A 13,707-nucleotide genomic window follows, 5' to 3' on the forward strand; every position below is an offset into this window, starting at 1 on the left:
CTTATTTTATCCCCACCATCAGAAAACTGATTTTATTTCTAATTAAAAAAAAATTTTTTTTTGACTTTGGCAAATTGAGGTTTAAAACTAAGCATGCCAATAATAAATGCATCATTTCTCCAAGTATATACTACGTTTCCTTTGGGAAGGACCATTGTTTAAGGGTATTTTTTCTCCACTCTAGGAAAGAAATTAAAAATTTAAATATTACAATACCTAAACAGTGATATTAGTAACTTAGTTTTTATACTGATACTTGTAAAACTAACAATCCAACATTTATTATCACCAAGACTTTAAATGAAACCCAGTCCCTCTGGTGAAGAGACTTCCTTCTCCATTTCAGCACTACTCTCATAACTTTGAACGTCATAGAGCAACAGTGACAGATGTAATTTATTGATAAATTGATTACTAATAAAAATGAGTTTTTATACTAATTCCTTTACAATTAGCTAGGTCACAGAATGAAGAAAACAAAACAAAGAAAAGCAAAACCCCAGTCCTTAACCCCTAAATGGTACATTTCCTTCCCACTTACCTGAAAATACAAAAATATGAATGACCGTGTACGGAGCTACACCATTAACTTTACTTGAGCGGTGCTATTTTTTTACTTAAATGTTTACTTATTTCATTTGAAAAAATTAGAAAATCATCAGTTTGAAATTTGAGCAGCTAACACACTGGGGCAACAAACTAAAAATAAGAATCCAAATGGCTAAAAATAACTCAGTTATGAAAGTACAAGTATAATTTACAGTATCACATATCTCAGAAAAAGAAACAAAACCATTAAATGGCTTTCCTTCTAGATAAGACTGTTTTCTCTGCAGAAAGGGAAAAAAAAGAACTAATGATTTGAGATTAACATCAGACATAACTGTTATTTACCCCAGCAACATCTAAAATAAATGACCTGCACAGCACAAAACTTCCCCATTCACAATCACATACAGTTATATTACTTGTCCCTCAGTTACATAATAGTCTTCTTAAAACAATCTCCCTTTAGAAAATTATTGTCTTAGTTAAGCCTATTCATTCTTGCTATGAAGTTAATTTCATTTGTATAGGCCACAAAAGTTTAATTGGCACATTTTAAGTCAAAATAAGTCTTCTTTTTAAAAATTATGGGATCATCTGTTTTCAAAGGATAATCCCAGATACTTAATTCATTAAAGCAATGTTCTACCATCAGCAGTCAAGCTTTTTAAATGATCACTAAGTGTTCACCTGAAGATTATCAATGCTATGTGAACTGTAAACTTCTTTTGAAGATTTGTATTTATGATACAATTTTGTACTGAAGAGCTTTTTAAAAAGATAACCTTCATACATACAGTTAGTTTGCCTCAGAGAACTTAGAAATACAGTATATAAACATTTAAGAACCACAACAGAGTCCACTGTGGTTCAAACTTCAACAAAGATTTCCTTGAAACCTAGTACGAAGGTTACTGGCTCAAGACCATATACCAAAGTGACATCAGCACAAGATTCGATTGTAAGACTCTACCTCTTAAAAAAAAGAGCACACTTGGTTATACATGGCTTTTAACCTTGAGCTACAGTTAGGCTACAAATCCCCCCACCCTCCCAATCTAAAGTTAGTCATGTGGAGATGTGTACATTCTCTGAGCACTGTTTAGAGTCCTTGGTTTTCCAGCTCTGATGGAGATCTCGAAGGCGCTCAGAAGTCCGTGTGCTTACGTTCAGGGCAGGATGAACTTTACAAATGCCACTTTCCTCCATTAGTGACAGGCCACAAATTCCAAAGTATGCATGCAAAGCATCTGAAAATAAGGCAGTTTTATCATAACAGGCATTCTTATTTGTACAAAATATTTTAGCTACTTATCAGCCCATCACTACATTAAAAATAAATTTAGAAAAATACTAAACACAGTTTTTGAAATATTTGCTGTCTCAAACCCCAAATTTTTAAAAACCAGGTGATCAAAATCAGATGATACATTATTCAAGAAAACATCACTAACAAAGGAGAACAGTTCCTAGCTGAAGAAGTGACACTACCAACATCCTCTGTGATTAAAGAACAAAAAGGAAGAGTACCAGTGATATAAAAGACTTCTCACTCTAATGGGTTTTCCCTTTTGCTTACTATAGAATATGGAAACAAGGAGCTTTATATCATAAACAGAAATTTTTTCTTAAAAGTGAAAATAAACCTCAGAATCTAAGTAGCATTAGCCCTCCCCTCTAAGTTTTACTTCTGACAGTTCCTAAACCATATATGATGACAATACTATGTTAAATGAAAGAAGCTTAGGCAAAATAATCCATTCTGGAATGCTGTACCATATTTAATTTCCCTATTTCAGGTAATGTCAGTCATTCTAAAAATATATGACCTGACAATAAAAACAAACTCACACATTCTATTTGGTCATAATAATGTGAGTGTTCATACCATAACAATTCTTCTACAGTGGGCTCACTACTGTTTCCCATCTTTCAGGGGGCAGCAACTTTCTTCCATTAAATGGCCACTGAAATCACAAGACTGTTGCTTGCCTGAGAGCCTTATATGACTTCTGAAAGGGCTCAGAGCTCTGCAGTTATGGGAACGCTACAAAATGCAGATTTTGTAGCAGTCAAAATTTTTTTCTGTTTTTGAGTTCGTCATCATTTATGGTCTCATGAGCTATTAAAGTTCAAAACATCTTTTGTGTCAAAAGAATTAAAGAGAAAGTTTTACTCACAAAAGTATCATTTACTTTTCAAAAAAGGAATGACAGATAGTTGTGCTTACTCAATGTTATTTGTGAAAAAGTTATTTCACCAATGAAGGTCCATGTTAATCCCCTTTTATGTCTTTTTCAGAGAATACTTAGGTTTCTTCTAGCTCATTTTCCTCTAATTTTCAGACCACAAAAAATAAACTTGATTTTTCCTATACTATTATAGTTTTCTTGCAGTTTTTCTAAATTAAAAAGCAACATTAAATTTTATTGTACAGAAATAAGGAAACTTTTCTAGGAAAAGAATGCAACAGAAAATACACTTAGAATAAATAAAATAGGATCTTACACTTTCCAGTAATGTAAGAATTTTTTTTTCTCAAAAGGATGTTCTGTAAAAGCTAATGAAATAGAAGGTAATGTTTCAATCCTCAAAAACAAAAAAAAACCAAAAAAAAAACCCTCTTTGTCTGTAGGTGATGACGTATTCAAGCACTTTAGAGTTGAAATATATATTTTCCTCATAATAAAACTTCATTTTTTCGTAAGTTTTTCCTATAAATGTACATAAAATCTGTGTGTCAAATCTGCTACTAGATTGATTTATTAGAACCAAGAATAAGCTAATTTTAAAAACTCTTACTAAAATGACTTTTATAACAGCTCTGGGAACAGATCTTTTCCACATAAATTCAATTTATCATACAAACACTTCCTATGCTCTGTAATGTACAGGATCTGAAGACATTGTAACATATCTATAAAAAATATTACATCCAAGTATTTACTCAAATGTTAAACAACTGATCTCTCTAGAAAAAAGCTCCAATAATTTTCTTTTAAAAAAGCTACTGTAAAAAATCAAAATGTATCTCAATATGTTTATATAACAAATGCTTTTCAAGAGACTGTCATTTCCTTATTCCCATTATTTGTTAAAACAGTACATTATTTTTTAAAATAGTACCATGTACTGATTGAAAACAATGGAATCAATACCAAAAGAACTGTTTTCTTGAGGCACTTTTCAAACATATTTACAGCTATGTGTTATAGATATCAAAATTTAAAAATATTATTTTGCTTTAGAAATTAAAAGCATTGTACATTTTTTAAAAAGAAGCATAGTTTGCATGAAAATACACGTAAATATGGATGTCAGGAAATATTCCTGACATGATTCCATGAGCCCCTTATTTGTACTTCAATTCAGGTACATATTCTGACCATAACTGTTCTATGACAAGAGAGGACGTGAAGAGGTTCTAGACTAATAATAAAAACCATGACACTACTGCAATGCTGCAAAAACAATCATTCCTTAAATCTAGTGTCATATATTTATAGCTAATACTTGGTCAATTTGCTTATCAAAAGTGTCAGTGTTCTGACTTATTTTTAACAAAGTCTTGAATTGAGTTTTTTGGAAGCTATAAATAGATTCATTTTGTTGGAGGTGAAACCTAAGGGGGAAGGGCAAGCAGCTTGGAGAACGATGCTAGCGGTGGGAGAGGAGCCAAATCCTGGGAGGGCCTTGTGTGCAGTGCCAGCTGACTCTGAGTGCTAAGAAAGTTTTTCAACAATTGTAACAGACTTAACAGAAGAGTTTAGATTAGAGGTTCTCTTTTGCATCAGAGATCCCTTTGGGAGTCTGAAAAGAGCTTTGGTCCCTTTCCTCTCATTTAAGCAAATGTACATACACACACACAGTGTCACTAGGAGGGGCACTGGACTAGAGGAAGACTGGTAAGACATTTTCAGAATCCTAGGCCTGAACTTGGGCCTAGTGCCACCAAAGTTTTGGGGCAGGGCAGAGCACGGAGATGATGAGCTGTGTTGGCAGGCTAGGCCTGAGGGGTCTGTAGATGGCATCCATGTAGTTACTGACTTTATTATATTAGAGCATGCAGCTTAGACTATGGCCTGTCTAGGTTTGGAAAATAGAATTATCCACATATTTTGAAGAAATGTCATTATTTCTGAAGAACCCTTTTAAAAGTACTTATGAAATACAAGAATCTTTTGTTCTTCACATCTATGCCTTTCCTGAGCTGGGAAAGCATGGAATATTGTATTGTCTGAATCTATTTGGTTCCTGAGTTTTAGAGAGTGAATGGTTTGAGAGTTCATATAGCAAAAGTATTCATCTAAAAAAAATAACCTGAATCTGCCAAAATTCAGAGAATAAGAGTATGGACAGTGAGGGGCACCTGTATTCAGGATTTGAGATTTCTGATTTAATGACTTATGAAAAGAGTAAGAACTAGCTCCCTTTTGGATTTAAGAGTAATTTATTCTGCAGAGCTCAAGTGATAGCTAGTAATCCTAAAGATCTTGGATGAACCAATTCTATTTTGGACAGGGACCATTCAGACCATCTGCCTTACTGCCCGCAACAAGATGAAACACTGCTAAGTGAAATATATGGAAAAAAGGGCAAACTATACCAATACATCTTGATAATCAAATCCTTCCTTTACACCCCAAAGACCCTAAATCTACCATAAACTTAAACAATTTACCTTTTTAAAAACATTATTTAAAGTAAGTTTACAACTGTGCCTATATTTTCTATCATATGCCCTTTCTGACAAAGATGCTTGAAGATCTACTCAAAAAATAAACAAAAGTTGCTCTGGATTTATACAAAAAATAAATTACCTGGATGACTATCTGGCCACTTGGCAAATCCCCCTACGAGGCGATCTTGAGTTGATAAGATATAATTTCTATTTTTCTCGAAGTTAGTATACTGGAAAATTTTCAGAAGCTGAAATGACATGACAAATTTAAACTTATTGACATAAAACTTTCATATTGACCTTTGGCTCAATTTTCAGATATATGTAATTTAAATATGCTTTTCTCTAATTAAGTAAGGCTCTCAGAACAAGCCTAGGGGGCTTGAGCATTTAAAATTCTCAACCACATTAACTTTTTTTTATCATCTTATCAAATATACTCTCCTTTTCTTGACCCACTCACTATTTCCTTCTTTTGAACCATACCCAACTGACTTCTCTGCATCACATTTAGCTACATTCAAAACACAACTTCCCAGTATGCTCAACTTCATCAGTTATTTTTAAAAGGGCAATTTAATTAACCTATATTCTAACTCTTATGACAGGCTTTTTTTTTTTTTTTTTTTTTTTTTTGCGGTACGTGGGCCTCTCACTGTTGTGGCCTCTCCCGTTGCGGAGCACAGGTTCCGGACGCGCAGGCTCAGCGGCCATGGCTCACGGGCCCAGCTGCTCCGCGGCATGTGGGATCCTCCCGGACCGGGACACGAACCCGTGTCCCCTGCATCGGCAGGCAGACTCTCAACCACTGCGCCACCAGGGAAGCCCATGACAGGCTTTTGAACTATTAGTTACAAATTGCTGGTAATGAAAACTAAAAATATTTCAAAAAAGAGCAACAAAAATTATTAACCACGTGCTAGAGACAGTTTTGTTTGAGAATAGTAAAAAATTAAAGCTCTTTAATTAGGAAAGATACAAGGTGAGACAAATACAATTTTAGCATAAAAAATTATGTAGCTTAAAGATTTAGGACATGTATTTGTCCTTTCTCTGAAGATCCCATTCAATAGAAAAAAATAAAGGATTGTCAAACTGTGAAGAGAACGGGGTTGGGGAGTGGTGAGCAGTAGATAAGAAAGTTCAAGAAGTGTCACAAAGCAGCTGAAAGTGTGTCAATAAATCAGAGAGCCACGAAAGGTATTAATGATTAATAAAGAAGCATTATTTCTCAAAAAGAGAAACAAACCCAATAATAAGGTTATGGTACAAATAAGAAACCAACTTATTCATTCATTTGGTTTAATTAATAGAATATAAGCAGAGACTCTTTAGACTCCTGATGCTAGAAACATTTTTCATCAAGTGGCACATAAGTCATTACATAGAAAGAAGGAACAATAATCTTAACACTGTACTTGGTTTAGCAATAAAAAGTATTTATACAGCCCTAATATGTGATTACTGGTTTTCAAATTTTAAAATCAACCTAAAGGCAAAGCATAAAATATTTGATCATTGTTACTGAACAAAATATGAATGTCACCTAAGCTGATGTTGTAAAAGTAAAGGTAAACTGAAAGGTTTAGAAGGGAGAGGAAGAGAAATGGTTCAGAACTAAAAAAAATATATACCAGTAACAATCTGCTGGAAAAAGGGGAGGCCAAATCTTCATTTTTTATAGTTGGGAATATGTTTTCATAGCTGGGATAATGCCTAAAGGTGTTAAGTCAAGAAATCAGCATATTTAAAGTTATTATTTAAAGTTATCCATAAGAATTAAAAATTTTAAAAAGGTTTAAAAGTAGTTGCCTTTAGAACGTTGTCAAAGACCACCAAGGTCATATCAAAAAGACTCAAGAAACAACTTGAAGGGGCTCCTACTGGCTAAAGATGGGACAATTTGAGCATTAAAAAGAACAATGTAATGGACTAAAATGGATAAAATATATTAAAATCTATGAGTTCACAGTGATACTCAAAGGTTAAAAAAAAAACAAACCCTAAAACCCAATTATTTTATTGGAAAACTTTAGAGGATGCTAGGGAACCAACTCACTGACTGAATGAACATTATTAAAATTAAGAGAAACAATCATCTGCCTTTCTCTGTATAACCATACCTTAAGTTAAAGTGAAATTCTTCTTTATAAAAGAATCCTAGTTAATAAATTTAGAGGGAATGATAGAATATCACCATATAGCAACCCCCAATGACATAATGGACCTAAGTAATGATCCTCAACGGCTGCTAAAACCATTCCGTAAGAAGATGATGAAGCTTTTATACATCGGCGACAAACAATCCAAAAGAAAACTAGGAAAGCAATTCCACTCATAACAGCTTCCAAAAGAATTTAAATACTTAGGAATAAACCTATCTAAGCAGGTGAAATATCTGTATGCAAAAAACTACCAAACACTGGTGAAAGATTAAAGATCTAAATAAATGGATAAACATTCCATCATCATGGATAGGAAGACCTGACATTGTTAAGATGTCAACAATACTCAAAGCAATCTACAGATTCAATGTAAACTCTATCAAAATTTCAACAGCCTTTTCCCTAAGAAATGGTAAAGCCAATCCTTAAATTCACATGAAATTGCAAGGGGCCCTGAAGAGCCAAAACAATCTTTAAAAAGAAAAATGTCAAGAACTCATACTTCCTGACGTTGAAATTTATTACAAAGCTACAGTAATTAAAACAGTAAGGACCAATGCAATAGAATGGAGAGCCCAGAAATAAACAGATGATTTTCGACAAAGGTGCCAAGACAATTTAATGGGTAAAGAACTGTCTTTACAACAAATGGCATTGGGAAAGCTGGATGCCCACATGTAAAAGGATGAAGCTGAAGCTCTTGCTTTATACCATATACAAAAATCAACTCAAAGTGGATCAAAGACCTAAGTTCAAGAACTAAAACTATAAAACCGTTGGAATAAAACATCGGGGAAAATCTTCATAACATTGGATTTGGCAATGATTTCATGGAATAACAACCAAAAGCATGGGCAACAAAAGAAAAAATAGATAAATTGGACACTTCTCCAAAGAAGATACACAGGATGGCCAATAAGCACATCAAAAGGTGCTCGATATCACTAATCATTAGGGAAATGCAAATCAAAACCAAAATGAGATGTCACCACATAGCCATTAGGATGGTATTATAAAAAAAAAAAAAACAGAAAAAACAAGTATTGGTGAGAATGTAGAGAAATTGGAACGCTTATACATTGCTAGTGGGAATGTAAAATGGTGCAGCCACTGTGGAAAATAGTTTGGTGGTTTCTCAAAAAGTTGAACATATAATTACCATGTAATACACCGATTCCACTCCTAGGTAATTATCCAGAAACAGATATTTATTTTACACCAGTGCTCACTGCCACCATATTTACAATAGCCAAAAGGTGAAAACAATCCAAGTGTCCATCAACAGATGAACAGAAAAACAAAATGTGGTATATACATAAAACAGGTATATTTACTCAACCATAAGAAGGAACGAAATTTTGATATATGTGACAAAATGGATGGAGCTTGAGAAATATAAGCCAGACACAGGACACAGTAGATTATATGATTCTACTTATATGATGTACCTAGTATAAGTAAATTCACAGAGACAAAAAGTAGAATAGAGGTTAGCAGGGGCTGGAGGGATGGGAGAATGGGGAGTTACTGTTTAATGAGCACAGTTTATGTTTAGGATGATGAAAATGTTTGGGGTATAGACAGTGGTATTGGTTACACAACACTGTGATTTGTACACTTATAAATAGTTAAACTTTATTACATTACGTATATTTTAACACCATAAAAAAAAAGTGAACAAAGAAGGCTCATGGGGAACTTTATAATGGATGAATCAGTTTTGACAACTCTGGAGCCCTTTGATCAAAAGGAGAGACAGCCAGAGATTATATTATATGCCTCTTGATGTGATGCAATAGGAAATATATATCATCCTGACTTGATATTTAATGATAAGGAACTATGGCTGATTTCTTAGAAGTGATACTACGGTTCCATTTTTTAAAAAGCTCTTTTTGTTTAGCGATTATACTGAAAATTTTCCAGATAATATAAAAAATGGTATCTGGGATTTGCTTTAAAATATTAGTCAGTGAGGGTGAGGGAAGTGGATAGGTATATGGATGAATGAAGGCTGGCTTTGGGATGACAACTGTTGAGATTGGTTGATGAACATATTAAGGGTTCATTATACACTATTCTCTCTTCTTTTGGGTATGTTTGAAATTTTTCATAATTATAAAAATTAATATGGTGCACCTGAGGAATGGCACTAAAAGTGAGGAGACAGAGGCTATTGCCTTCATTTTAAATTGTTCTATTTTCCCAATTCATTTCAACCACATGTATGAATTTTGTTTAAGAGAAAAAAATTAGGATATTATAGTAAGTCCCCACATACGAACCTTTAAGTTGTGAACATTCAAAGATGCAAACGTGCATTCACATGTCCAATCGCGTAAGTCAGTTCACATGTCTGGCGTACATTGTCACATGCGTGCATCCTCTACAAGTGGTTGTGCTTTTTGTGTACTCTACTGTACAGTACTGTATAGAGTACAGTAGTACAGTATCTTTATTTCAAGCTAGATCTGCAAGAGGACGACTTCATTGAATTCCTTGGTGTGCAACAGGAGAAGTTTACTAATGAAGACCTGATGGAACTGGAGGCCCAGAGAAAGGATGAAGAGAGACAAGAGGAAGAAGTAACTGAAGAACCGAAGAGATTCATGATGCAGGAAATGGCAAGGGGATTTTCTTTATTTGAGGAGACACTGTTAGTTTTTGAGGCACAGGACCCGAATGTAGAACGGTACACGAAGGTTGCAGCAGCCATTCAGAATGCAATCCAGTGCTAGCGTGTCATCTATGACGAGAAAAAAAGAGCTACTAACCAGACATCTCTGGATCGTTTTTTCAAGAGGGTAGATAGAACTGAATCCAGCAAGGAACCAGAACCTGTGCCATCCACGTCAGGCGTGAGTGAAATTGCAGCTTGCCCTCCGTCTCCTGTTGCTGACGATCCTTTGGCTCTACCATCTCCCACCTCCTCTCCCTCCTCCAGTCAGTAACTCTTCTTGCCTGTTCACTCGATGCCAGCCCCTGTATGCCAGCTGTGGTACTGCACTATAGTACTTTTCAAAGTACTATACTGTAGGATTAAAAATGTTTTACTTTTTGTGTTTGTTTTTTACATATTATTTGTGTGAAAAGTATTATAAACCTATCACAGTACAGTACTATACAGCCGATTGTGTTAGTTGGGTACCTAGGCTAACTCTGTTAGACTTACAAACAAACTGGACTTACAAACGCACTCTCGGAATGCAACTTGTTCATATGCAGGGGACTTGCTGTGTATAGATGATGAACATAGACTTTTGTTAGATTCCTGAATATCAGGCCTAGGTGATATGTTTTAAAGGCAAAAAAGGCGATTTTAAGGTATTGAAAACTTGTGGGTATACAATGGCTAACAAGCTTATGTATTTAGGTACATCAAAAGGTAGTAGAGATGGGGAAAATGTATGAACATATTAATCAATACATTTCAGAAGGCTGACACAAATAAATTAATACAAAATAGAAAACCTTAGATGGTTTCTAAAGGAATGACCCATGGTTTATCTTTTAAGATTAAATTTTCCCATAAACCCTTTACTGGTATGTTCAGACAGATCTCCCCACTAGACAGACCACCGATCAGTTTCAGGTAAAAGTTTTTTATGACATTACACCTACTTTCTTACATAGGTTCTGGGACACTAGAGCTTTATAAGAATAGAAATTTCTAAGTAGTACAACAGATAATTGAATTCTGTGGAAAAACCATACAGAGACTAGCTTTGCCAGAGCAACAGGAAAAACCTTTTGCCCTAAACCTAACAATATTTAATGAACATCACAAAGACCAAACCCTTTACGCACAGTTTTTTTATTAACAAAGAGTAAAGGTTTCTCATTTTTATTATTTCTCTTACCTTTAGAGTTGCTCCCACCCAAAAAGAATAACAGGTGTCGACAGGCTTATTAGGTCTTCCATGATAACCATTTTGTTGTCTCATTATACACCACCTCTTTATCCTGTTCAATTCTTTTTCTGAAAAAACTTCTTCTAGTTTACCCATCAGGCACAGTGATGCAATGCCACAAAAAGTCGATCCTCCTGTTAATTAAAACCACACAATACTTTAAACTTATTAGATGTCTAGGAAAATAATATGAAATGATTGAAGAAAAAAAGGGTTAAATAACTCTAGAAAATAGTGAAATAAAATTAAAAGACAATTAATTTTACTTTTATTTCACTATTTTATTTACCTTAATTTCACTATTTAAAATAACCACTAAGCACTGGAGTCTTCAATATGAACTTGATGAAATAGAAAAAAATTAAAATAACTTAAGGCCGTAAGAACAATTTTTTAAATGAAAAAAGATTTAGAAAGTAGTTCAAAATTATATGGTTAATGGGAGAGTTGAAACTAAAATCTAGAACTCCTACTCCCTGTCTACTACTCTATCACCTGAGTCTGATTTTAATTCCCTTAAAGACAGTGTATTGATTATGAATTGAGGTTCCATCTGCCTAAAGCTACAGACTGATTTTTACATATAACATAAACTAGAAGTTTATATGTCAGCTTAAGAAATTTAAGGAAGAAAAGTTTTAGCAAAGGGCAAGTGTGTGTGTGTGTGTGTGTGTGTGTGTGTGTGTGTGTGTTGGGGATGGGGGTAATGTGGAGAAGAAAACTGTATCTGGAAGTAGATGCACAATACAGGTCCATGCTCACTATGGTAGACTGACTAATGCCCCCCAGTGATATCCAGGTCCTAATCCCTGAACATGGGCATGCTACCTTATATGGCAAAAAGGACTCTGCAAATGTGATGGAAGTTAAGGATCTTGAGACGGGGAGATTATCCTGGATGGGGTGTACCCTAAGTGTAACCACAAGTGTCCCTATAAAAGGGGGGCAGAGGGAGATTAAACCACAGTCAAAGAGGAGGCATTGTGACTATGGAAGCAGAAACTAAAGTGATGAGACAAGAAGTCAAAGAATGTCAGCAGCCACCAGAAGCTGAAAGAGACAAAGGAACAGATTTTCCCCTGGAGCCTCCAGAAAAAACCTGCTCTGCTGACATCTTGATTTGAAGCCCTGTAAGATGCAGTTCAGACTTCTGGCCTCTGGAACTGTAAGAGAATAAATTTGTGTTGTTTTATACCCCTAAGTTTATTAAAATGTTACAGCTTCAATAGAACCAATATAGTCACAAAGGTAATTACTTTCCTCGGGAAATGAAAAGTCAGTATTTTTCCATAAAGGAAAAAACAACAACAAAAAAACCCCCACCACTTTCCATTGGCGTTATCTGCTGTCAACTCCAAACAATTTGAAAATACTTATACTTCCAACTTATTACAACTTGACCTAGTGATTTTTATTAATTCCATCTCTTTAAATAGATTGTTCCTAATATGCCTCAACCTGTAACTTTCCTTTTGGTGTTACAAATCTTGGCTGTATTCTCTGGCAAAGGAAAAGTGAGCATTCTCTCTAGAAAATGCAAGGCAGCTATCACATTAAAAGGGTCACTGTCAAAAAATAAAAATAAATAAATAAAAGGGTCACACTGTAAGAACTATTTAGTCTTCAGAATTTTTCCCAATGGAAAAAAAAAGGGAGATCTATGTTAGTCATGAGTGAATTAAAACAAAAGTAAAACAAATTTATCATAACCTTTTAGAATAATTTCTATTCAGCAACTATCAATCTTATTTCCCCTTCAATGACCTACTAGTTTCAATTTCTCTTTCATGAGAAGCTGGCCATGACTTCAGGTATTATTACATCATTAAATATAAAGCCTCTAAGAGAAAGTACATAATCTTTAAAACTATCTACCAAGAAATAAAGACACACTTAATTGTTACTCTCCAAAATAATTGTTCGGATTTTTTAAAGCAAACTGGCACAATTCAAAATAAAAATACTCTTTACTTTGCCCAAATGACCAGATTTTGAAAATGACAATTTCTGAAGTAAGCCTGGTCTCTGAGTAGCCAAACACAGTCATTACAAAGTCTATTCTTTAAGCTAAAATTCACTTATCAACATTTACCCCTGAGAGGTTCCTGTGTAAACAATTTTAGAACACCAGTTCTAAAAACCTGGATTAAAAGTAGGATGTTAGAAGAGTGTTAGAGGCAGACAAAAACAGCAAGAAAAGACAGGTAACATTATGACAATAAGTACAGTAAGAAAAAGCAGGCACAAGACCTCAACTAGAATATCCTTTTGGGGCTAAATAGGATTAGGTCAATGATTCCTACAAGCTTCAAAAATCTTCGAGAATGTTATATCACTATATATATTAAAGTACAATTTAAGAATTCCTTCTCATAATAATGATCTGAATTCATCAAGAAAAGAT

At 34.3% G+C, this 13,707-nt stretch overlaps 1 protein-coding gene across 1 annotated transcript in view; it reads right to left on the reverse strand.

Moving 5' to 3' along the window:
* Positions 1–378: 378 nt before the first annotated feature.
* The window catches only part of PGGT1B (protein geranylgeranyltransferase type I subunit beta), a 56,791-nt gene continuing 43,462 nt past the window's right edge, over positions 379–13,707 (reverse strand). The window contains exons 7-9 of the mRNA XM_067731464.1: positions 11,253–11,437; positions 5,367–5,475; positions 379–1,796 (exon numbers count right to left, since the gene is read on the reverse strand). Coding sequence (XP_067587565.1) covers positions 1,615–1,796; positions 5,367–5,475; positions 11,253–11,437 — 476 coding nt within the window. The 3' untranslated portion in view covers positions 379–1,614. The remainder of the gene's footprint in view (positions 1,797–5,366; positions 5,476–11,252; positions 11,438–13,707) is intronic.

The sequence above is a fragment of the Pseudorca crassidens genome, chromosome 3 (assembly GCF_039906515.1).
Source record: "Pseudorca crassidens isolate mPseCra1 chromosome 3, mPseCra1.hap1, whole genome shotgun sequence".
Classification (NCBI taxonomy): domain Eukaryota; kingdom Metazoa; phylum Chordata; class Mammalia; order Artiodactyla; family Delphinidae; genus Pseudorca; species Pseudorca crassidens.